The sequence below is a fragment of the Podarcis gaigeae genome (genome assembly GCF_964106915.1).
Source record: "Podarcis gaigeae genome assembly, chromosome: 14".
NCBI classification, from domain to species: Eukaryota; Metazoa; Chordata; class Lepidosauria; order Squamata; family Lacertidae; genus Podarcis; species Podarcis gaigeae.
The window spans coordinates 36729413-36756023 of NC_139690.1; the positions used below are offsets into that span (position 1 = coordinate 36729413).

The 26611-nt window shown below is 40.9% G+C and overlaps 1 protein-coding gene across 10 annotated transcripts in view; it reads left to right on the forward strand.

The window, feature by feature from the left end:
- Positions 1-26611, forward strand: part of LOC310831043 (ankyrin repeat and fibronectin type-III domain-containing protein 1-like) — a 350791-nt gene that overhangs the window by 41471 nt on the left and 282709 nt on the right. For 5 of the 10 annotated variants that reach the window (XM_083711065.1, XM_083711073.1, XM_083711071.1 and 2 more), the window contains 2 exons: positions 7512-7766; positions 22548-22741. In XM_083711065.1, coding sequence (XP_083567191.1) covers positions 7645-7766; positions 22548-22741 — 316 coding nt within the window. In that variant the 5' untranslated portion in view covers positions 7512-7644. Of the gene's footprint in view, positions 1-5731; positions 5819-7511; positions 7767-21547; positions 21669-22547; positions 22742-26611 lie in introns of those variants that run through there. The other 5 variants (XM_083711075.1, XM_083711076.1, XM_083711066.1 and 2 more) reach the window with 3 other exon arrangements.

The window sequence follows — 26611 nt, forward strand, 5'->3', positions numbered from 1 at the left end:
TTTGCTGTTTTTAGCATTAAGCATCTTGTCCTGTAACTGCCGCTTCAGCTACCCAGACTGTCAAAAAGCATTTGTCAGAAGCTGACAGTACACAGCATAGATCACCAGGGTTTGGAATGCCACGTGCTATGCCTGCGGTGCACCTATTTCTGTTGAGGATGGAAAGAAGGTATTGAATCACAACATATTGTTAGACTTCCAAAAACCTGGTGGGGAAAATAACTTACTTATGAAATCAGCTAGTGGACTGATTATGTTTCATTTTTTTGTCAACCTTCTTGGGCATCAAGGCTGTTGTGTATTGAGTCAAAGGATTTTATATCTGTATTATTATTGTCTGAATTGCATTAGGGTTAAGTAACTGCCTTTTGGTTCCAGAGGGTACAGCTACTATTGGTTCATTTAAGCTGCTGTATTTGGATCCTCTGTCTTATTGGTTTCCTCCAAAAGGCAGGACTGTGATTGCCTGATATTGTTCCCTCCAAAATGTATCCTTTCTAGCTTGTTCCCTGTCCTATAAATGTAGCTCTCCCCTCCTCAAGTCTTAGTCTTGTTTGCTTTAATAAGGAAGTGTTACTAGAGAACTGTCTCCAGCATATTATGTCAAGAGAGCTGAAATCACAAACCCCACGTCACAACAAAGGCCAACTTAGTGATGGCTGCCTAGTTGGAGGAGAAGGCAGCAGCAAACTAGGAGCACCTTCTAGTATCAGTGCTGCTTTTAGGTATTTGCTTCAGAGCCAGCCATGGTTGCTTGTCTTGTCATCTGAAGGGGTAGAAGTGCTGAAGTGTGCTGTAGTTGTTGGCTGGATGAAATTCTGTTGCAGGTACGATCTGGCCTGTCAGTTAGGAGTTCCAGTAAATGGAAGTACAGTGGTACCTCTGGTTACATTCTTAATTCGTTTCAGAGGTCCATTCTTAACCTGAAACTGTTCTTAACCTGAAGCACCACTTTAGCTAATGGGGCCTCCCGCTGCCGCTGCGTGATTTCTGTTCTCATCCTGATGCAAAGTTCTTAACCTGAGGTACTATTTCTGGTTAGTGGAGTCTGTAACCTGAAGCGTCTGTAACCTGAAGTGTCTGTAACCCTAGGTACCACTGTAAATGTTACTCTGGCTAATTACAAGTAGTACAAAAAAGTAGGGTCATGATTTTTACAAGCAGACTGTCTTCTGCTTTGAAGGTTGCTTAATAAATGCTGGAGATTTCAAGCAAGTAGGTTATGCGTTTGATGGCTATGTGAAGAACATACTGTGAAGTGCTCTTTGGAGCCTAATGTAAATACTAAGCTTGGATGCGTGTAATAGGAGACTTTCTGAGTAAATAGAAATTTGAAGGAAAGTGTTGACTCTCTCTCTCTCTCTCTCTCTCTCTCTCTCTCTCGTGTGTGTGTTAGTGGTACAGGCACATTGATTGCATGTTCAAATTGAAATGGATGTTAATTTGAGAGCCAGTATGGTCTAGTGTGGTTTAGTGTGTTGGACTAGGACCTGGGATACAAGGGTTCAAATCTTCACTCAGCCGTGAAGCTCCCTAGGTGACATTTGGGCCAGTAACACTCTTTCAGCTTAACCTATCTCACTGAATGGTTGTGGGAATTAAATGGAGAGAGGAAGCAATGTATGCTACCTTGAGCTTCTTGGAGAAAATTGTGGGCTGAAAGTGCAATAAATAAATGAATAGATGCTGAAGGGGAAAAAGGGGTTGAGGTGATATAACTATTTTATAGTCTTGAGCTCTGTACCTGGCAAGCAGAAGTGTGTTGTGTGATAGGTCAATGAATGATTGGTGGCAACACTGTTGCTGACTTCATACCAGCCTTCCAGTACAGGCATCCCCATACATATGTGTGATTGACATGCACGCAACCACATACAGTATATGTGTGGCACCAGGAAATTAAATAAATAATTCTGATCTGAAATGACAGGAGAGAGGTGGAAAGTCCTCGTGGCATCTGAGGAGACCCTCCCAGAGCCCGGAGAGGACGTCAGTGAGCCAAATGTCTGGAAAAAAGACTCCAAGTTCTCCAAAATGGTGTGCAGGAACTCTCTCTGTTACCCTGCTACCCCGTTCTACAGGTGTTGGGCGGAAAGCTGTATGTAATGTATTTCAAATCAGAGTGACTATTGAGTTAGAGGTTTTAGTGATTTAAGAGTCATGAAGACTGAGGTCTGAATTCAATGCAAAGTTATCAAAGAGACTTGATCATTGCAGATCTCACCCTTTTGAGTGATTTGCAGAAAAGAAACATTGTGATTTTCCTGTGGGACTGCAGTTTGCCTTGGAAGAGAGGAAAATCCCACTTTGGGAAACATTGTTCTAAATAAAATCAGTACTCAAAGCATGGCCTCACCTGATAATTTTGGCACACAGGAAGAGGCTGTGTGGAAGGAAACATTCCATGAGATACAGCAGGTGGCATTCGACTAAGTTTTACTCAAAGTAGATCAATTAAAATCAATGGACACAACTTCGTCATGTTTATTAATGTCAGTGGATCTACCCTGAGTAAAACTTAGTTGAATTCCACACAATGAGCCCAAACTATTTAGTGGCTTAAGGTTGCAATCATAGGTATACTTTTCCTGGGAGTAAACTGAACACAGTAGGGTCTACTTCTCAATAAACAGGCATAGATTTGTCCAAACCAGCCCCTTAAATTGTGCCTGGAAGCTGATTAGCATCCACTACACTAGTTCTTTAAACACCCAGGTTTAACATTTTTCCTGCCTCTTTATTTATTTTAAAGCATTCTTATCTTGCTCTTCAACCAAGAAGGTTCCTAGAGCCACTTACAAATGTCATTGATAAGACAGCTTCTGTCCTCAGGTTAATGATCTAAAAGACAGGACACAAAAAGAAGAGGGATTTGTGAAGTAGGAGGAGAAAAGCAAACTCTGGCACTATTTCTTAACTGGAGAGGAAGCAGCCAAACACTGGTTTTTAGGTAGAGTGGATGGAGAGGCTCTGCAGTCCTGTCTCTGCCATTCCCTCTCCTGAGTCAGATGGAATCAGCTTAATTCAGTTAACAAGCAGGCTGCCACATTATATTCCAGCTTTAGGTTACGAACAGTCTTTTCAAGCAGCCCTATGTAGAGCACATTATAACTGACTTGTAAAGTTGTTTATAATAGTGGCCAGGCCACCCTTCTCTTACAGTGCAGTCCTAACAGTGCAGGTCTAACCACATTTACTCAAAAGTAAGCCATACTGAATTCAGTGGGGCTTCCTCCCAGATAAATGGGGTTAGGGGAATGCAACCCTAATCCCCAGACTAACCATTTAGCCCATCAAAAGTAGCCGAGCTTTGTACCTCAGTGACATTGCTTGAAACTTTTTTCAGGCTCTTTACAGTATATCAAAACTTAATCTCACTTTTATAGATGAGACTTTCCTTTCTACCATAGTGTGCCATGACTTATTAAAGTACTTAGAAAAATAGGCAAGTGCAGTCAAACAGTGTCTTGCAGATAAATTCACTTTTGTACGTGTTCCAGAATAGGGATTGATGAGTCAGTCTGTTTCCAGCCAGTGTCAATCATTTGCTCACTTATAAGTCTGATCCCATCCCATTTCCTCATTAATTTACCATTTTTTTAAAAAAGCCTAGGGCTTGCTGATCAGAAGGTCAGCGGTTCAATTCCCCGCGATGGGCTGAGCTCCCGTTGCTCAGTCCCTGCTCCTGCCAACCTAGCAGTTTGAAAGGACGTCAAATAGCAAGCAGATAAATAGGTACCGCTCTGGCAGGAAGGTAAACAGCATTTCCGTGCGCTGCTCTGGTTCACCAGAAGCTCATTCATGCTGGCCACATGACCCAAAAGTTGTGTGTGGACAAACGCCAGCTCCCTCGGCCAGTAAAGCGAGATAAGCGCCTCAACCCCAGAGTCGTCCGCGACTGGACTTAACGGTCCGGGGTCCCTTTACCTTTACATTTTTTAAAGTTACGTGTGTTGTATTTTTTTAAGCAAATAACTTAATTTGGGATATTTGGCAAGTGTGAAAGGTGATGGATTCCTAAGCTCGTGGATCAGGCCAGTTTGCTCCAGAATTTCAAAATATGAAATTCTTCAAGCATCTCTATTCAATAACAGACTTTTGGGTGTGATTTATTTCATATTCTTTTCCCTTCCTTGCTGTTGCCTCTTCTGTGTTTTTCTAATATACATATGTTTGGACCTCTGACCCCAAGCCTGAAAGTAAAGGTAAAGGTACCCCTGCCCGTACGGGCCAGTCTTGACAGACTCTGGGGTTGTGCGCCCATCTCACTCAAGAGGCCAGGGGCCAGCGCTGTCCGGAGACACTTCCGGGTCACGTGGCCAGCGTGACATCGCTGCTCTGGCGAGCCAGAGCCGCACACGGAAACGCCGTTTACCTTCCCGCTGGTAAGCGGTCCCTATTTATCTACTTGCACCCGGAGGTGCTTTCGAACTGCTAGGTTGGCAGGCGCTGGGACCGAGCAGCGGGAGCGCACCCCGCCGCAGGGATTCGAACTGCCGACCTTTCGATCGGCAAGTCCTAGGCGCTGAGGCTTTAACCCACAGTGCCACCTGCATTTTATAAAGAACTCTTGGAGAATGGGTTATTACCAATTTGAATTGTTAGTCCTCCATATAGAGGGTAATATGTTGTCTATTGTAAACATATTTTATCTTACAGAAATGCTGACCTTTTATATGTATATTTTTAACTTCTGTACATTTTGATGCTTGTATCATATAAATTGAAACATTAAAAACACGAGAGAAAAGTGGAATTTTATGCTACTGGATATTGCTCGGAATTGAGATAACTGGTGGCCATTTTAACACATGAGTGGTGAGGTGCTAGTATTTGATCACAAACACACTTCTACTCATGTAGAAAGAGATGTTTTCATATGCCTATCATAGTGCTGCAGAATATATTACAGCTCCCCACCTGTAAGTCCCAATTGTAGTTTACTCAAGTCGATAGGAAAGTGCAGCCAAGCAAACCCTGAGAAGCTTTTGCTTTACTCTTTCTTATCTCTTGTTACATGGAATATTTAGAGGCGATATGTTGCTTCTCCCCCTTTCTTCAGACCTCTCCCTCTTGCCTTGCAAGTCTGTGGTATGTTAACTCCTCTTTCTCCCTTGTGTTGCTTAGTAGCCAACAATTTCTTCTGCGTCAGGTAATAATTATTATAGCCCTCCCAAGGTGTCTGTGATTCCTAAAAATGCTGTCTGCATCTCAAAGAGCTTCATTATAGGGTTTGGATGCTTAATGCTGATAAAGTGTGTGTTTGTTCCCTTTCTCACTGTGTCCTTTACCCACCCTATAAACTGCTGCTCCTCTTCTCCCCCCACCCCAGCCTTGGTGCCTGATTCCATTCTGTGGTTCCTGACCTCATTTGGAATATTGCATATCTCTGGATGGCAATCCTGTGCCTGATAAGAGATGAGGGATGGAATGTGAGACTGAATATACATGTGAGAAGACCGAGAGCAGGAGTGAATGCTGTTTTGATCCATCTCTCTGCAAGTGAATTGATTGCAAAAAGAAAAGAAGAAAATTTAATGCACCATCAAGGCAGACGTGGAGTTATTTGAATTTGGGGAGGGGGATGGAGGAGAGATTGCCCGGACTTAATCCAAAGGTGAATGGGGTCTCAGGGCTGCACTCTCTTCTCATAAAATATTAATGGAAACAAGAAGGTGTTGTGAGAGGTTTTCTACCTGCTGCCGAGCAGCTGAAGGGGAAAAAGAAAGAGATTCATTCAAAGACTGCAGGGAGCTGCTGCTGCTACCGCCGCTGCAACAGAACCTCCTAAAGCCGTTCAGCTGAAACAAGCCAGCAGGTGTCTTATGCACATAAATTGGTCTAATTTGGGTTTGTTTTTCTTGTCCTCTTGTCATCGTTCACCTCCTTGCACCCCCTTGTCTTCTGCCCTCTTTGCCTCTCCTGTGTTTTTGTGTTCTGCTATACTTGATGTTTAGGCATCTGCACCACTTTTGCTTGTGCTGGAGCATGAGAAGAGAAATTGTGTGCTAGTGGTTACTGCTTTGTACAAATTTGACTGAATGCAGGTTTTGCAGTTTATGATATCTTGGAATAATCCTGTTTGCAGAGATGAGGATACTGGAAACAGAAATAGTGATAGTTGCCTCTAAAAATTTCTGATATACCAGTGAAAGCACAGCATAGAATAGTACAGCATTGAGATTTTCAAACATATCATAGGCAATCACCCCCTTTCTCTCTTCATTCCTCCTTTGGAAGCAGCTGGCAAAAAAAAATACTGTTGATACTGGATGCTGTGTTTGAAACATGGAAATCAAATTAATGGAATTAATAAAACAGAATAAAAACAGATACAGAAAAAGAATTTGTTTGCGGGGAAAATATGTGACAGGCTTGCAGTATTGACTGCTCCTTTATTGTGTGTGGTTGCTTTCGGCAGAAAAATAGCAGTTAACATTTAATTTTTAATATGGCACCCACAGCAGAAGGTTGGAAAAGAATACAAAACAGTTTGTTAATTTGATGTTCCTGTTCATTTACTCTTGTCCTTTTTGACTAAAAGGTAATTAAATGTGTTGCTATCATGTATTTTCTTGCTTCTTGTATCCAGCTGTGCTGCTTCTCAACTGAACTTTAATACCTACATGCTCATTAGGGTTCAAATGAGTTTATGAAGACACATCAACCTCCCATCAATGCCTCTTTTTGCTATCCCTCTATGGTAGCAGTTTGATCAAGGGAGTTAGAGATCTGATAAGCATGAGTGTAGCTGACTAGCTGAGGATTTTAAGAGGGACAATTGTATTCTGCTATGTAGAATTGCTCATTGGTGGATGCTGGTTGTATTTTCTAGTGCTGAAACAGAGTGCTGGGGTGCAGATAACTGTAAATAATTTCTAAATTAATTGAGACCTAATTAATAATAAAGATTTAGCATGATAGAGTAGGAAAGGGGCTGCTATGTGAGAGGGATATTGGTGCTGCTGGCTCTAAAGCACAACAGTGTACAGGAGGAGTCCAAAGATCTTGTTATTAGTACAGTATATGTGTAGTACTTGGGTCATTAGGGTTAGAAGTATTTGACTACACACAGCCCAGTTGTTCAGGACATGTAATGATTTTTTAGCTTTCTAATATTAAAGGTTTCTTTCTCTGTACCATGATGAAAAGTGATTGAGACTTAATATACCTCCCCCTTAATTGAATGCATCTTTAAAGGCCAAATGCTCTCCATTTCTGATGTAGAGGCATGTCTTTGTGAAAACCTTACACAGTAGGAACTGTGAAATATAACTACTCCGTACTAAAGGATTCCCCTTTCCCCAGATGGGATTATTTTTCTTCTTAATTCAGTTCTGCAGTAACGCACGCACGCACGCACACACACACACACGGAAGTACTGCTTTCATGAGTGTGTACTTAATTCCTATAGGCTGTGTGTTTCTTTTGTATGAAAAATATCAGTGCATGAAAAATCATGGTCTGCCCTTCCTAAACTCCTTGCTTTCTGTTTCTCTAACTCTCCTAGCACACCTGCTCAGCACAGCAAGCACTGTCGACAAATCCTGAGAAATGCAAACACACTGGGTCTAGCATATGAACCTGTGTGTAGATTCAGGCACACGTATGCAGATGGTAGAAGGTCACACTGCGCTGGTGCCATGTCGTCTTTTGGAAAGCTTACAGAGTACTTCAGCCTAAGGAAGTCGAGGAATGAATTTCGATCAGATCGGCGGAGTAGCAGGAGGAGTGGCAGCTATTGCTGTAGTATCACCGAATGCAGGTAGTGGGCAAAAATAAATAATAATAATAATAAATTCTTTAGCATGCATATATGCCAGGGTAACTGGGATAGGGGAAAAGTGAACTGCTCCCACTTTCTGTGATAACTCTTCAGTTAAAACGGGAATTCTGAAAAACAGGAGTACATCTAAGCACTGAGGTCTCCCCATTCCTATAGGAAAAAGTATCTGATTACAAGCACACCCAAGCAATATATTAAACTTTCCTTGGTATTATATATAGTTATCTTCATAACTTGTACCAGTGGTTGTACTTCAGTTCTAAGTACAATTCCACCCCAACATTTCAAGGAAGGTTATTAATGTTGGTACTAAACCTTGTAAATATCTGATCTGATCACCAGATTGAGATTGTGAAGTGGTTGAATGGTTGTTCCATTGATATTACTGGTCCCATTTTGAAGTTCAGATGAAATACTGAGTGGCCGCCGCGACCATAGAACACCAGTCCTAAAAGACCCACTTTGGCTCCCAGTAGGTTTCTGAGCACAAGTAAGATTGTTGATGCTGACCTTTAAAGCCCTCAATGACTTTGGCTCCACCCCCATTGTTCAGCCCAGACACTGAGGAATGGCTGAGAGGGCCTTCTGGTGGTTCCCTCATTGCGAGAAGTGAGGTTACAGGGAACCAGGCAGAGGGCCTTCTTGGTAGTTGCACCTGCTCTGTAGAACGCCCACCCATCAGATAAACTATCTGACTTTTAGAAATAAATTTAAAAATTGTCCAGTAGCACCTTAGAGACCAACTAAGTTTGTTCTGGGTATAAGCTTTCATGTGCATGCATGACTTTTAGAAGACATCTGAAGGGAGACCTGTTCAGGGAGGTTTTTAATGTTTGAGGTTTTATTGCATTTTTGAAATTTTATTGGGAGCTGCCCATCCTAAAGGGATCAAGAGCTACCTGAGGTCTATAGACTTTGTGCCCTCCATCCCATTGTTTCATGCCCCTATATGGCTCTCAGATCTTTGGGGGAGGCTTTTACTTCAGTTCCACAACCAGGGGAAAGGGCCTTCTAGGTGGCAGCTCGCTTCTCTTGGAGCAGCCTATTTTGTTACCATTAAACAGAATATTTGTTGTACATGCTAATATTGGTATGCAATATCACAGATTATTTAAAAGTCAAAGTAGCACTTTTCAGCAAGATACATTGGTCATAAGCTTCCAAGGATGATGAAATTCAGAGCTGGTCTGTAGGACCACCGAAAGTTAAGGAATGTCAGACAGTTTGTACATACTGTTGCACATATTGTTGCAGTTTTTCTCTTGTTTTTTTTTTTTTGTTATCTTAGTTTGTTGAATTTTTCCAGCTTGTATGTGTAGGAATGTTGAGCACCCACAATAGCCATTACAGAACATGGCAGCTATTGCTGTATCTCAGCTCCAAAATAGAAACTGGAGTGTTACTGTTACTTATCTGTGTAACCATTACATGCCCAACTATAGATACTTGTGTTTCAGTGTTTATCTATACCATCTATTTTAAGATTTAATTGGTAACGCAGGAGAAATAAATCTGTGCCATGGAATTGCTCACACAGATGCTGTAGTGCATAGTTTGTGTGCTGCTGGATTACGTTTATTTCGGTATAAAGAGACTAGCTATAGATATTAATAGGTTTCTTTTAATGAGCTTTTCCTTGCCTCTCAATCTTCAGAGACTCAGTAGTGATTGTGAATCACACTGGTAGATGGCATTTTGGATCATCTCAAGATGTTTGGAGACAGACTGAAGCCTTTTAACACAGTGCTTTTTCTCTATAGCTAATTTATTTATTACAGTATGCTTAACAATATACAAGCCCAGTGTTGCCATTTTAAAATCCAAAAAGTTGGTCGACTTCAGTGAGCTTTCATGTGTTTCAGGTATTTTTTTTCTTCCTGCCACAACCTAATCCACCCCTACAAAAGCTCTTGGGGTCGTCTTCCTAGTTAGCTTCTGTCCATTAAAGCAGAGAAAAACTTCTTATAGGCACAACTTCCATCTTCTTTGATGTAGACCACTGTTTCTCTTCTTCTCATGGGCTTCCATAACCTTCACTGGTGTTTTTTTTAATTACAGCTTGGGATACAAAATTAACATGATTACTCAAGGGACCTGAAGTTCTAGTACTTTGCAAGGATACAGTTTGCTAAATATTTATGTATTTCATCATAGTTTATTTTTGAATTGGAGTACATGATTCAAATGAGAAATCATTCATCAGCCTTTGGTCTCTCATATTTGACAGTGTGTGCACTGATCCTGCTATTCTTTTGTAACCTATAATGTATATTTTTTCCCCTGATGGGCCACCAAACAAAATATGTCCTATTTTAACAAGAGAATGATTGTGTCAAGGGAGGAAATGACATTTAGCTTTGGTTGCTTGATTGAGCTGCTTAGGCTTTGCATATTAAACCACAAGAAGCTTTAACTCTGCTCTTTGATGGAGGCTTTTCCTCATGGTTTGTTGTCTCATGTTTTTTGCATCACTCAATTGCAGTCTAGAAGATGCAAATCATGGGATGGGATAAAAATGATGTGGCTGAAATGCACATGCTCTTTCAAATGTGCTTATTTTGATTTACCTTGTTTTAGGTAATAATTTTTGGGGTGGAGAAACACAGGGAGGGCAAAGGGTAGAGTGGTGTTACCAAAGTAATACTTGTGAACTGCCCTGAGACCTGTGGCTATAAGGTGTTATATACCATAAATAAAATAATGATGATGATAATAATGAGGATAATAATAATAATAAAAGTAATAATAATAATAATGATGATGAAGAAGAAGAAAAGGCTTCTGTTGTGGCCATCACTTATCACATTCATTCTGGCTGAAATAAAATTGACTTTGCAGAATCTTTTTTAAGCTGTGCCTCTCAGCAATACTGCTTTAACGGGAGACAAGTCATAATTATACCCATAGGTACATGCCACCAGCAGTTCATGAATGATATTTTGAGAAAAGGGAGGGAAAGGGGTGGAGCTCTTCCTGCTCCAAAAAACTCCATGAAATTTATTGGTGTCTTTTGTTCCCCACTTCAGAGAGCACTTTTTAGGAATTGCCTAAGAATGTGGGTACCGTTAGAAGCTACACAGTACAATGTATTAAATATTGTGACATTGTATGTAGTACTACTTATCTTAATAGTAAATTATTTTGCAGTATTGCAGAGGAGATGTGCATTTCCTGCAGTGTTGTTTCCCCATATCTGAAGACCAAACTAATGTGATGACTTCTGTGTTTGCTTTTTGTTTACTAAACAGCAATTACAGGGATGGAAGTAGATTTGGGCTCAGACCTGTGCTGCTGTTTGACCACAGGGGGAAGGCCTCTATTGGAACTAATTGTAGCTTTATTTCTTGGGCGAAATGCAGCTGTGGGGGTTGGGCATCTAAATCAGGATCATAGCAGGGTGAAAGAGCCAAATAATTCCCCCCTATCCCAAGCTGTGATCCTGATCAAGATGATCCCTTGCTGGTATTTAGTAAACAAAACCAAGGCTGTAAGGGGTTAATCATATGCTTACTATTATTTCTATTTGGTGAGAGAGAGAGAGAGAGAGAGAATGAATTTAAATGATAGTCTTTCGTTCTGATAATGAGTGACAGTTTTTGCTAAATGTAAATTGCAAAGTAGTCCTAAAACAGTGTTATGGCTGTCTTAAACCCCTTGGGTGAAATTTATAAAATGGAGTTACTTTAAAAGAATTAGTTGTATTTTTCAAATACTATTTGGTTTGGAAGAAAGTATTGTGTTTGGCATAAGATTAGATGTGACTGAAGGCCATATTCTGGAACTATCTTGAAAGATTGTCTTGCAGTGATGTTGTCCTCAGGACCATATGTTTAACAAAGAGATTATGTGTTAGGGATAGCAGTCTATAATTGGTGATGTTAAGAAACCTGGTAAATGCTTAATGTGTACTTATTTTTTCATTTATATCCCACCCTGCCTCCAAGGAGGTCCAAATGGTGTAAATGGTTCTCAGCCATATTTTATCCTGACAACAACCCTGTGAGGAAGGTTAGATTGAGAGAACCTGGCTGACCAAGGTCAGTTAGATGTACTTCATGGCTGAGTTTCCTGGTTTCCTGGGTTGTAGTCCAATATTCTAGCCACTACACCACGTTGATTTTGAGTATTAGATTTTTTTTGGCTTTGTTAGAATGGACTGGATGCCCTTGGAGAAAGGACCTTTAATGTACCATTCTGGCAATAGCACATTATAGAAAGTATAATTAAGAATTAGTTTTGGGCTGCCCCATTGCTCTTCTACATCCGTTCCATCATTGTGTGCCAGCTTCAGTTTAAACCACAGTTTGCTGTTGCACTTGGACTTGGACACTGTGGTTTGACGTCAGCTTACTAGCCAGATATGGTCTGCATGGGCCTGATGCCCAAATACTTGGAGGGTATGGAAATTCTTTGGAGATCTGTACTTTAAAAAGGGTAGCCTTGTAGACAGCAACAAAGAGTCATAACCAGCAAACAGCCATGCATTCAGTTTTACATGCCACAAGAAAGTATTGCACAATTAGTTAACAATATATACATTAAAGATAAGAGGAGGGAATGCCCCTTGGGCAGATTAGATTTGGAAAAGGTTTCAAAACCAAACTGCTAAATTTGGGAATACCAACCGCTGCTGAAAATGGGTGGATACAAGTTAGATACAAAATTGAATACAAAGTTATAAAGACAAACTGGATGAAGAAGCCTGGGTAGGCCGTCTATTTATTCCGAGTGTGGATCCAAGTGACGCCTGATGATGCAGTTGGCCCCGCCCCTGGGGAGATCCTGCACAGTAACCTGCCTGTGATTGGCCTATTTGCAGGCCAGCTATGATCCAACCAGACCCCACACGCAGCACTGCCATGGGATTGCACGGTGGGGACAGTGCCAGGTGGGGACCTGTTTATTTCCTGTTGTGTAGTGATGTTGTGCTTGGTTATGTGTGCAGCCTGGTTTTATGAATGTTTCAGTGTATGTTCATATAGTAAGCAAACTCAAATTCAAAAAGCTTTGAAGATCACGAGTGCCAATCAAATGACCCACTACTGAACAATGTTTTGATTGAACCTTTTGCACAAGCTGGTCTAGAATGTGGATACACAGTTTGTATCCACCAGGAGCCATGCATTCAGAGTTTTGTAGATCTCCCTTCTAGTTGTGGTCAGAAACAGGGCCTTGCAGAGTAAGGCAGAGGCCCGGGCCAGGTAGATAATGTGTCCCCCCCCTTTTTTTTACCCTGGGGATAACTGAAGTCTTATAAATAAGTAAGTATATAAATAATTTTCACAAAAGTTATGCTGACAAATAATTTTATTTCAAGGCTAGAACCGTATCTGCATATAAAGACAAAATGGAAAATATAGATGTACAATAGTGCGTTTTAAAAATACATAGGGAATGTATGCTGACCGAGGCCCCTTTTGCAATTGGAGGCCCGGGCCAAGTGGCCAGTATGGCCCCCCCTCTGTCTGGGCCTGGTCAGACAATCCCAATGCCCACCCCCAGCCTTTGACCTTCAGGTGTTTGCTGTAGACTTATTTTTATCCATACAGGCTTTTAAACTGAGTTCTGATTTATGGTTTTCACTTTTTTTAGCATTGTGTTATTTATTTCACAGAATTTATGTACAACTCCCATCATCTCTGGTCATTGACCATGCATGATTGTGGTTCAAAGGGCCAGAGGTTCCCCACACCCGAACTAGATGATTGATAGCAACATGAGTTCCTTTTACTATGCTTCTAGGTTGTTGGAACAGGAAACCATATTGGTATTAAGGGAAATTGTACACACAGGATGATTGGTGAAAAACCTGGTTCTTGTTTCAGGAAAAGGAAGTTTTGACTTGTGAGTCATCAATGCTTGAAAGAGTATTTTATGCTCCACCCACCCACTGCTTCGCTGCTGAGTCACTGTTGGGTGGATGGAAAATTGTCATCACCCTGATTTTGTATGCAAGTTGATGGAAGGAAGCAATTTTTAGAGTTGAAATAATATTTACATTTTAACTCTAAAAATTGCTTCTTTCCATCTAATAAGAGCTCTTATTAGATGTTGTGACTGGAGGAGATTCTTCTAATGTGGCTTTGCAAAAAGAAAGGGGAAAGAGGTTGAATAAAGCAGATGAGTAAAATTTCCTTTTTATTAGAGAAGTCACACTCTCAGTGTGCTGAAAAGTTTCTGTGGGAAGTGCAATCCAATCCAATATCCTAATGCTAATTAGATTTTTCTAATTAGGAGTGATGCCTTCAGTATTGTGATTCTGGGAGCAATCCTTATATTTAATATTTTATATATTTATATCCCTCATTTTATGATACCTCCTTACAGGGGGATTGCAAAAAAATTAAATGATGCAAACAATAAAATAGCATAAAATGCAGAGACATGTGAAAGAAAAGGCAATAACTTTTCATTTGTGTATTGTTTTCCAAGGGGAAATGGGCAACCATTTCAGATAATGAAAATTGTAAATTTCACTGTTTCATACACAATTTAGTAACTTTCATGAAGGAGTAGTGTGCAGAGTGGATTCACCATAAATTCACAGAGGGTTGTATCCAGTGCTTTGCCAGGGCGGCACCATTGGCACAATGGGACTTCTGCTTTCTTCCCTGCCTGCTCCCCCCAGGGAGGGTCCCCCAGTCCTATGAAGTTGATGGTCAGAGCAGGAGGGATAGAAGAAGAAAAGGAACTTCTGTTGCACTCATTGTAGTCTTATGCGCCACCAACAGAGCTGCAGTGTTGGATGTGGCCTAGAGTTTATGAGTGTTGCCTAATTACAAGCACTCAGCTCATAATGCACACTCCATAGATTTGGACACATAGTAGATCAGCCACTTAAAGTCAGAGAGCTACTTAAAGTCAGAGAGCTACTTAAAGTTGACAGCTCACCTTTTGCCCAGAAATTGTTTTTTGCTCTTGCAACTGAAGGTTGTGTGAACTGGCCCTTAATTAACAGACAAGAAATGTGCTATTCATAGGTAGCACACACTTTGGGAGAAGTGTTGTGTGCAATGTAGATTTACAGAAAGATATCATTGGAACTAAGATTTGACTAAGCCAAAGCAGAAGCCAGTAGAGCTTATTCTTACTTTAGTTTAAATGGATTAGTAGGAGATTTGATAGAGATCAGTAAGCAGAAAACTTCACACTGCTTTGATGAAATATTTTAAATTGGGGTTAAAATATAAATGGTTTTGTTTTGTTTAGATTAGTTAGATTTATTTATTTATTGCTTCACAAATTGAAAGGATGCCTAGAAAGCAGGTAAAATTCCACATGTATTTGGTATATATAAATCCTTTTCATGGGAGGAGGTCCATGGCATGTTCCTGAGTGTCCAGACAATGATTCCTAATGTGACACCCTGTGGATTCCGATCTGTGGCTACATATTTCAGTGCTTTCACTAGCCAGAGGCTGTGCTGAAAAAGATTTTTTCATCCGACCATTCCCATATTCTGAATGCTTGCTATGTGGGAAACAGCTTTGTGTGTGTTTTGCTTTGCATTATTGGCATGGATGAATTTGAGTTTGATTTATTGAGGCATGTCATATTTATTTAGTGAGTTTTTGGTGAATACCAGCCTGTTTGGATGCTACTTTCATTAGGCAGTTGTGGTTTTAGCTGATAAGCAATGTGAAAGCTGTGGTCCGAGAGAAAAGCTAAGGGAATGATTGATAGACTCTGTACTTGAAACATGAAAACTTGAGTGCTGAAGGTGGTAACTCATCACCAGCTGAACAAAGTGAGAGTAAGAAATTATAAGGTGTATCTAGTTCAACAGAATAAACATATAGGTGTTTATTTAATTTTATTTCCATTTTGGCTAATGGATGAAGAATAAACATGTCCTGTTCATTACCCTTGAGTCAAAGTAAATTAACAAGGGAGGAGAGGGCAGACTTTTTTGACAAGAGTTGGGGCACTGTATTTGGATTTTTCATGCATGTTTAAGTCCTGAGCAATGGGCAATTAGCTGTGTAAATACTTTCCCGGAGAAACAGCACAATGGTGGTGATAATCTGAACAAATTCACTCATCATTTATTTTAAAATGCAAATTACAGTACAAATTTAAGACTTGAGAGGATTGAAAGGCTGATCCTGTAGACGGGCACTAGGCTACATTTAGAGAGCTGAATATGCAGTGTCTGCACTTATGTGGTTCTGCAGATTTGCTCAGAACCCAGAATATAGTTTGAAGGCTCCTGAGACCATCACCTTGCTGAAGCTAAGCAGGCCTGGGGTGCCGTCAGTGTCTGGATGGGCAACTGCCTAGAAACATCACTCATGCTGCCTTGGACTCCATAACAGAAGAAAGCTTGGGATATAAATGTTAAAAAAATAAAAAAAATTAAAACCATTACAAAGTGCTATATCGTGGAAACTAGAATGTGTATTAATATATATATATTCTAAATGCAGTAGTGGTGAAATCTGAAACCCTGGGTCTGTATTCAGTAATTAATAAAAAAGTAGCAGCAGTCTAAGATTTATATATTGAGTTAGATTATTTCCCTGCTACCTAGGTAAGCAAGGATAGAACGTCAATAATAGATTTGAATTTTGGGGTGTAGAGGTAGAGAACCCTTCCCTTTCATTAAACTTACAAATCCTATAATTCTTTATAATTGGTTATCTAGCTGGGGCTGATGGAAGTTAAAGTTAAAGGTAAAGGTACCCCTGCCCGTACGGGCCAGTCTTGACAGATTCTAGGGTTGTGCGCTCATCTCACTCTATAGGCCGGGAGCCAGCGCTGTCCACAGACACTTCCGGGTCACGTGGCCAGCGTGACAAGCTGCATCTGGCGAGCCAGCGCAGCACACGGAACACCGTTTACCTTCCCGCTGGTAAGCGGTCCCTATTTATCTACTTGCACCCGGGGATGCTATTGAACTGCTAGGTTGGCAGGCGCTGGGACCGAACGACGGGAGCGCACCACGCCGTGGGGATTCGAACAGCCGACCATGCGATTGGCAAGTCCTAGGCGCTGAGGTTTTACCCACAGCGCCACCCGCGTTAGAGGAAGTTAGAGTCCCGCGTTAGGAAGTTAGAGTTAGGAAGTTAGAGTCCAACAAAATCTGGATGGCCACAGGTTTCCAACTCCTGTCTTGAGGCCCTTTTTAATTCCACAGCTCTGTTCCGTACAATATATTCACATTAACTTGAATTTTAAGTGCTGGAGTGGTCAGGCTGCTTCTTTGTACTGTAATAAGCTACAGTACAGGCTGCATAGAATTTAATGTTTTGAACTTGGTGTGTTGGGTATGTTTCCACCCACCTGTTACTTGAAAGCAAACACCTGCCTACAGTAAAAAACAACAGCTGCCTCATATACCCTGAGAGTAGCACCCATCCCACTTGTCCGCTTTGATAGGCTAGCTGTTCAAAGTACAGAGAGTCTGAGGTTCCACTTTTCTTGAGGCCCTCAAGTACTCTACCTGCCCGCTTGAGAGTCTCCTCCTGATAAAGCCAGATCACAGAGTCACAGCCTGTGTTGTACTGTGTCCAGGATGAAGGAGATCCTGAAAGGGAACGTTCCAGTACTTTTCTCTCCTCCCTAGGCTAATTGAGAGAAGCAGCAGTCACTTTGCTTTGTGGTCCTCTACTGCTAGTTTATGTAAACCGAAGTTTGAGACAGACCAGTTTATCTGTCTTTTATAAACAAACTTGTTTTAATATATTGCTTCTGAACATTTAACAATCACATAAACTGTAATTTCTGGCCCATATTTCATCTACTCATTCAAATATTTGAATAGATTAGGGAAGCACCTTATTAGTTATGCAGAAAATTTAGCATAATTTAGAGCTTATTTGATTCCTCAAACTGTCCATTCCACTTCTGTTATTTCTAAAAGGAAAGCTTTATACTGGCCAGTTTTAAATTGTATTGGAATAGTTGACTTTTTAGATGCACAAGGTATGAGATCCATAGGGGGGCCATAGGTCAAAAACCAGAATAGGTCAGAAAGGCAATGAAGTGCTTTCATTAGACCATAGAACATCAGTGCATTAAAATTATTTTTGCCTGTTCTCTGGTGGAGAAAAGTTATTTCATTTTACACCATGACACTCTGAGCAATATTCTTGGGTCATTCTGCTTAGGAAATTGTGATAATCAAGGATGTGAAGGCACAAATTACTGTCAACAGTGGTTGCTGAAAATATATTGGATTATATTTGTATCTCATGCTTCTTTCATAGAGTTGAGAGTGGCATAAGTAGTGTTCCCTTTTTTTAGATCATTCCCTGATTTTAGTTCCCTTTTTTGCTATTTAATGAGATGATAGTTTTCATGTGTGTTCCACATATGTAAACGAAGGTTTCCATAATACGATTGTCAAGACCATAATTAATAATTGTTACTTCTCACTTAAAAACAGCTTACTTAAGAATTCTACTTGTCTCTTTGCTCATTGGGGAAATATGTAAAATCTAGATATGATGTATTGAAAGTGTTTGTCTGAAACCCTCCTCTATAATGTGATATGAATACTGAGCCTGTAAGCATAATTTTATGGTGTGTCCACACAAGCATTTTTCCTGTGTCAGTTGGCACTGATAAGGAAGAAGGTAGCAGCTGTAATCCCAGACTATTGCTATTTGGCTTTTGTGGACAGCACAGCTACTCCTGAGCCTGCTACTATCTGTCTATGCTATACTGAGAGTGGGGGGAAGCATATGGGTTAACTTCTAGTGGGGAAAACAATTCTCAGAGGCCTGTTTAAAAATAACTTCCATGATTTATTTATTTGTTGGATTTATTTATATCACACTTTTTCTCCCAGGAGCTCAAGGTTGTGTATATGATTCTTTCCCTCTTTCTTTATCCCCCAGAGTGGGACGTGGGTGGTGCTGTGGTCCAAACCACTGAGCTCTTGGGCTTGCCAATCGGAAGGTTGGTGATTTGAATCCCTACAATGGAGTGAGCTCCTGTTGCTCTGTCCCAGCTCCTTTGAATATATTGGGAGCAGCATCCACTGAGGTTGTAGACTAAAGGGTGGATTGGAGTAGATGTCCTGTTGTCAGGGGATGGGACTTCTGTGCTTTGCATGGCTTCATCTTCTTCATATGGTGCTTGGTTTGTGTCCCCATGCCCCATCTTTTTTGAAAGCCCTCTCAGTCCCATGTTTTGCCCTCTTTTTAGCCCCCCTTCTAGTCAAGCTCTTATTACAAGCGAAATTAGATGTGATCAATACAGGAGACTGAGAGGTAAAACTGTGCACCCTGATGCATTGTCACTTCATCCCAGCATCGGTGCCATCACAGAGTATTGCTAGGTTATCTCCTAGAAACAGGCAGCTGGCATGAGACATGACGAAGCGGGGGTCGGGGGAAGGGAAATGTGATTGTGCTGGAGGATATGATTTCTGTGCACAGAAGTACTGTGGCTGTTAATTTCTCCATGTTGCCATGTAGCTTCTGGCTGGGTCATGTCAGAGTATCTAACTTATTTTACTAGGGAAATTCCAAAAGAAACCAATGTATTTTGGGGGTATTTTTTTGCTAGCAAAAGAGAATACCAATTATGAATTGATTATTCTTTTGTGTTCATCATCATACTTAATATATTGAGATAGAAATATCAACTGCTAAGCTTTCTTCCATTGATGTATACATAATTGCATTTGTGTGAAGAGAGTTCTGGCCATGATGACAGCTTTGTGAGATAGCTATCTTTTGGGTAATTACAGTTATCTCATGATCGTATCATGATCTTATCAGTATATCGCATGTGTGTGGGGGGGGGGATAAGCAAATGTTGCACAGTTTAAATTAATAGATGGATCTTTAAGAAACAGTCTTTATTAGTACCTGGCTGCATTGCTTGCTGCTGCTGATCCTCAGTTCAAGAATCGAGAGGTGACGGTGTCCAACAGGTGAAAATGCAACTCCAGCTATATGGGAAAAGACTGTACAGTTCATTTCAAGCTGGTTTCAAACATCTCTTTTGAATGAGTGTTAGAGATGAAAGAATTCCAGTGGTCTCAATTTAAATATTATTAAGAATCAAACTTTCTGATTTGTTTGGGTCTTAGACCATTGCTAAAAGGATGTTATAGACAAGCAAATGCCAGTTAGTTTAATTCAATAAAACTACTATTTATCAACTTATTATAATGTACAATAGAAAAGGAGGAAGGAGTTCTTGAGGAGGAAGTAGCCTTTGATATGTGTTACTCTTTTCCACACCCCATAACTATAGAGATGAGTTTTAATGTTTGTCTGGTTTGCATTTAATAAGACAACTAAATAAATCTGAAAAGTTGCTCCAGAGTAGTTGAATGGAAAGATTTAATTATGAGTGAAAATTCAATGAAGTACAATTAGTCCACTTTGCATTTAGGGGTGGCTGACCTGTGACCTTCCAGTTTTAGTTAGACTTCAGCTCCCATCAGTCCCAACCAGCATGGTCAATGGTCAGAAATAACAGAAATTCTAGGTAATTTCTATGGGTCTACTATGACTAAAACTTAGTTGAATACCATGCAGAAAAATCTAGGACTGGTGTCTGCTGGGCATCAAGCTATGGAGTACAGTCTTCTACATGACTGCATGATCTCAAAATGCACATACTTATTTGAAAGCACTAGCACTTTCATGTAAAATATCCATCCAGGAATTCTGATATGGGGATGATTCTAAAGAAAAGTAATTTACCAGTGGATATTTTAATGGCACACTGACTCTGAACTGCACCATAAGCCACTCTGAATGTTAGAACGGCACCATATCCAGTGGAATCTTTTGTAATGGAATTTTAGGATGAATTACTTGACATTTGTCATGAAGTCCACACACGTTTGTCCGATCCAAACACGTTATCCATCCTATATACTGTATTTGGAACTTAAAATAATTATCCAACTCAAAATGTTTGTATACTGTGGCCATTCTTTTAATATTGGCAAGCACCCCTTCATGTCATAGCTTTGATTCCCAAGCAGCAAATACATCTGGGCAAAATTTAGTAGCAATACAATCTTACATACCCTCATGGTTTGCTCAGCAGGTAGGCATTGATAATGACTAGTTAATAACTTTAGGTGGAAGAATTTTGAAAGTCCTTGTCAAACATTGATTATGAGTTCCACAGCTTGAAAAGCAAAACAACAGTTATTTATAGGTCTTGGTGCAGTTGATTATAACTGACCTTTGTTCAATCTTCATGTAGTCTCCTTGAGGGCCTTTGCTAGTGGAATGTCACTTACCTGCAGCAAGGCTGTGTGGTAGGTATGCTTTTGGGAGGGATTTGCAGATGCTGGGTGACTCTTTTGTCTTCTACAAGGAATTAAAAAAATCACAATATTTGCCCATCTAGCCCAGTCCCTCCCTCTGCTGTGCCTCTCTTGATTGTAGCATCTGATGCTGTGCTTTACTTATTTTTCCTTAATGGAGATATTTCACATGTTTCTAAATATCATCTAGTTTGGCAAGAGAGAGAGAAAGAGAGATAAAGAAAGAAAGCACAGATCTGCAAATCCCCAGAGAATATATTCCACTGTCAGAACTGGAAAGCAAAATAGGCCAAAATTCTTTGTGAAATAATAATTGAGACTGGGCTCCATGCTTCTTCATGTATCCCTTGTTCTTTACTTCATCCTTAATAAATCATTGCCTGCAGCTGAGCAGATCAAAACATCAGTTCCCCAGAAGTGTGAGTTCTTTTCTCTGACTCCTGTGACGGTTATTTGTAAGCAGCGGCGTAGTGGTCCAGGGTTGCAGGGAGTGAAAGACCCATTGTTATTTCTGCAGCAGAGTCCCTGCTTCCAGTATCCCAGAGCTGCCCAATCAGCATGACAGGAGAGTTTTTTGGCCTTGGAAAATAAGACTTCTCGCCTTTTCTGTTGATTGGAGCCAATCCAAGTGAAAGGAGGTGAGTCAGTCATTAAGGATTGGCTTTTTGGGTCTCTGTGTGCCTTTGGGGCTAAAATCAAACTATTGGAGAGTTACAGTGCCTGTTGTGGCTGTAGAGACTGATAAGGGAGAAACAGCATAATATTTAGCCACCCTAGAATCTTGGAAGCATAGAATTGTAGAGTTGGAAGATACTCCAAGTGCCATCTAGTCCAACTCCCTGCAATGCAGAAATATCATACATACAGGTGACCATCCAACAGCTCTTAGCTGTCAGAAATTTCTTACTGAGGTTAAGCTGGAATCCACATTTTGATTTGAAAGGAATAAAAAACAACAACATAAAATGTACCTGATTGTCTGGGAATGTCTGTAAACAAAGGCTCAGTAAAGATCTTTGCAGCTAGCTTGCCTCCCACTTTTGGAATCTCCCTGACTTACCGTACCTTCCAGAAGCAGTGACAGGTGGCGCTGGCAGGGTGGAATGCAAGGCTTATTTTTGTATTTTCATTAGCATGAGATTTATTGGATTTGTAGTTCTGAGTGGTCCAGGATCTTTACTAAAGGCCCTGAAACTATGTTTTGTGCCAATAGCTTTGGTAAAGCTTTTCGGTGTAATGAAAATATAAATGAGTAGCGTCCCCCCCCCCTTTGCCCCTTCATCTTGTTACTATTTCTTGAATGTAAGTTCTGGAGATGGTGTTGGGATTTACTCATGATGAACATAGCTAAATTCAAAGGGGGTTTGGAATACGGAGTAAAAACTGTTTTCAACTCAAGGTGGGTCTTGTGTTCTGAACTCACCTAATTTCAAAAATCTACTACTTCACTAGTAGGAATAAAAAAATGTAATCATAGGCACATCTGATTGCAATCTCTTTCTTTTCTCCTTTTAAAGGTCATTAGACAGAAAGCCACAGAGACCTGTACTAGGAAAGTCAAGGACTCTTCCCAGCATTCCTCAGTCCCCAATCATAAACCGCGTTCCACTTCTAGATTCAAAATTGTACAAGAAAGATATGCCAGAACAGAAGCATTACAGAAATCACTCTGCCCCCGACTGTCAAAAAGGATGTACAGTGCCCTCTACAGGTAAGTTTCAATAAATGTAAGTAATCCTGTATACTATGTTTTTATTATTAATTCAATTTATGTTCTGCCAAAGGTTTGAGAAAAGCTTGAGGACAGCTCTTTTGTAGCCGCCTTTTCAGGAGACTCCTTAAATCATGCGTAGGCAAACTAAGGGCCGGATCCGGCCCAATCACCTTCTAAATCTGGCCCACAGACAGTCCTGGAATCAGAGTGTTTTTACATGATTAGAATGTGTCCTTTTATTTAAAATGCATCTCTGGGTTATTTGTGGGGCATAGGAATTTGTTCAGTTTCCCACCCCAAAATATAGTGGACTGGCCCCCTGCTGAAAAAAATTGCTGACTCCGGCTTTAAATCATTAAGAAACATGGTTCTAAACATTTTCTAGTTAAAAACTACCTTTAGAAAACTACCTTCCACTTTAATATACTGTATTACAAACGCACCTTCATTTTCAGTTTCTTTTTTCTCTGTGTGTCAGAGTTGTTGCTTGCCCCATGTGTCTCAGCAGGCAGTGCAGTGTACCTCCGGGGGCAAAGTCAAACCACTGGAAAATCACAGTGCTTGCTGTGGCTGCAGAGATGGATAACTTGTAACTGCTGCCTCCCATGTTGTTTTTGCTGTTAGCAGCACCAAAGTAACCTCTCTGGGGCATAACCCTGAGTAGTGTCTATGAAGGTCTTGGACTGCTCAGACAACAAGACCACCCTCTTGGTCTTGCTGATGTGGTCCAAATGAAAGCAGAGCAATACATTTGGCACCAGTTTGACTGCAGGAGTTGCTGGAAGGAGGAGCACAAGGCGCCATCCAACTGTCTTAGGCCTCGTTGTTGCTGATTTTATTACTGGATTGTTTATGAAGACATGTAATTGGTGATGTATTAGCCAGGGCATTTGGGTACCCCCTAGTTTTTTGTGTTTATTCTTGGTTTTTTGTGTGAGAAGATAAACAAGTGCATTTTTTTCTGCCATTTGCGCAGTTGGGTTGGGGGAATCAGATTAGGAGGGTTTGGAATAAGTAGGTAACTTTTGGGAGGGTGATCATTTTGATCATGGCTATTTTGTCTGAGAAGCTGAAGTTGGTGTTGTTCCATTTTCTCAAGTCTTTGTTGATTTGTCACCACAGGGTTGTGGAGGTATGGTTTGTTGAGGTTTCTGGTTATTTTGTACCCCATGGAATCTGAACTTGGTGCTGCGGAGTTTTACCTTACTGATGTTGGTGAATTCTTTTTGGATATTTGAGGGAGTGTGTGTTGAAACACATAGCCTCAAATACCTGACACCATTGCAAATGTGTTGGGTTCTTTGTTTAGGGTAGCTACTGTGTTTATGGGGTCTGGCGTGACCATCAGGCCACCTGCAAAAAGCCCTAAGTTATAGGTTCTGCCTTTTGTTTCCACTCCCTTGATGTCTGTTGCTGCTCAGATTCAGATTACTAGGGGTTTCAGAGGAAGGGAGACAGTGGACATCCTTGTTTTGTGCCTCTTCGGATAGCTATGGTATTAGAGTCCACACTGTTAGTCCTGCATTATGCTGAGGCTAGGGAGCAGATTTGTTTGAGGGTTTGTAAGAACTTGGGGCCAAATTTCATGTTGGTTAGTACTGCTAGTAGGAATTTCCATTCTAAGCAATCAAAGGCTTTGAGAATGTGTAGGCACATAATTGTCAGTGGAAGTTTTGTTGTTTTGCAGTGTTTGATTATATTCAGTAGTTTCCTAATAGGGTCTGTTATATTGCGACCAGGGACAAAGCCAATCTGGTCTGGGGCTATTAATTTGTGTATAATTTTTTTTAGGCGGTTAGCCAAGACTGATGTGAATATCTTGTAGTCTTGGTTTATTAATGAGATCAGGCAGCATGATTTTACTTTGAGGCTGTCTTTGAGTGGTTTTTTTGGATAGATACTTTTTAGAGGAGGTCCAGGTTTCAGGAATGGGGGCCTCTTTTATGATGTCGTTAAATAGACGGGTCATGTAGGGCATCAGGGGTTCTTTGAATTTCTTATAGAATTCTGCTGTAAAGCCGTCTGGCCCTTGGGCTTTGTGTGGTTTCAGTTTTTTGGGGACTGTATCTATTTCCTCGGGACGCAGGTGGCGCTGTGGGTTAAAGCCTCAGCGCCTAGGACTTGCCGATCGAAAGGTCGGCGGTTCGAATCCCTGCGGCGGGGTGCGCTCCCGCTGCTCGGTCCCAGCGCCTGCCAACCTAGCAGTTCGAAAGCACCTCCGGGTGCAAGTAGATAAATAGGGACCGCTTACCAGCGGGAAGGTAAACGGCGTTTCCGTGTGCGGTTCTGGCTCGCCAGATGCAGCTTTGTCACGCTGGCCACGTGACCCGGAAGTGTCTCCGGACAGCGCTGGCCCCTGGCCTCTTAAGTGAGATGGGCGCACAACCCCAGAGTCTGTCAAGACTGGCCCGTACGGGCAGGGGTACCTTTACCTTTATCTATTTCCTCTGGGGTGATAGGACTGTCAATGAATTTCTGTTCCTCATCAGTTAAGGTTGGCATGGTCAGCTCTGTTAGGAATTTTCTGATTTCCTCTTCAGGTTGGTTAGGTTGGAATAAAATTCTGCAAATTCTGAGGTTATTTCTTTGTTATGTTGCCATCTTTTTTAGTGATGCAGTGAATTCTTATTTTGGTTGATTTTGCATTGCTTTGTAACGATTTGTTGGGTCTCTGGACCGTAATAAAGATTGATGATGATTGTTTTCCCTATGCCTGTTTGCTAATAGTCTGAAGTTTTTCCCTCCAGACTCGTAAAAGTGTTGTTTTGAATATAGAATATTGATCATTGTTTTGTTGATTTCTAGTGAGTTGAGTTCCCTCCTTTTTTGTTCTATAGGTTTAAGGAGTCTTTGGCTCCTGTTTGTTTGTAGCATGATGAGAGGGTTGTGATGTCTTGTTCTGTTTTGCTAATTTTTGACCGCTTTCATAGTGTTCCAAAGGAGAGGGGTTGTTATATTGTCTACATCATTTGCTTTGAAATAGTTTTGGAGAGTTTTTGTGAGGCTCTCTCAGTTTAGTTTATTTGTGGTTAGGATGGGACTGAAGGGACCATGATGGGGTGGTTTGTGTTTCTGAAGAACCATGATAGGGTGCTTTGGGTTTCTGGCTGCCAGCGGCACCCCTCTGACGGCAGGGGAGGGTCCTCACAGTGCCTGTCTTCTCCTGGTATGATAACCTTTGTACAGCTCTCCGTTGGGCCTCTGCCTGCTTCCCTTGTGCCAGTTACCAGAGAGGTTGGATCAGGGCCTTTGCTGCTTTATTTTTTGTATTTTAACAGCTGTAGGCAAAGCAGCTATCATTGGTAGCAGCTGTGGGAAACTTCTCCACCTGAGATGCTAGAGAGCTTCTGGTAGTTAAACTGTTGTAGACTACATAGAACACCAGCTCCTTATATTTGTGCAGCGTGTACTGTGCTAAGAGGTTTCAATTTTTAATGGACCTTTTTTGAGTCTTTTCTCATAAAAATATTTATTGCTTTTTCATGCATGTTCTTCTTTCTCAAACTGGTTTTTTGTGTGGCCATTGAATGTTCACTTAACTCTGCACCCTCATTTTGACCTCTTTTCATGCTAGCAAAAAGATAGGTGATATACTGCTTGCATCCTCATCTTACAGCTACTGACAAGGGTTTACATTACCTGTGTGAGTACACACACCAATAATATTTATTCATCTACGCAGTACACACTTAATAAAGAACGAGAAAAAAATGCTGTTCATGCTGACAATCTTCACTCCAGGAAGGAAATGCAGTTGCTTAAATTAATGGAAACATGGTTTTTATCCTTCGGAGGAAAATGTTGACAAGAAGTGGAAATCTTGTAACAAAAGTGTTAATTTTGGATCCATATTTGATGGCTATGGGT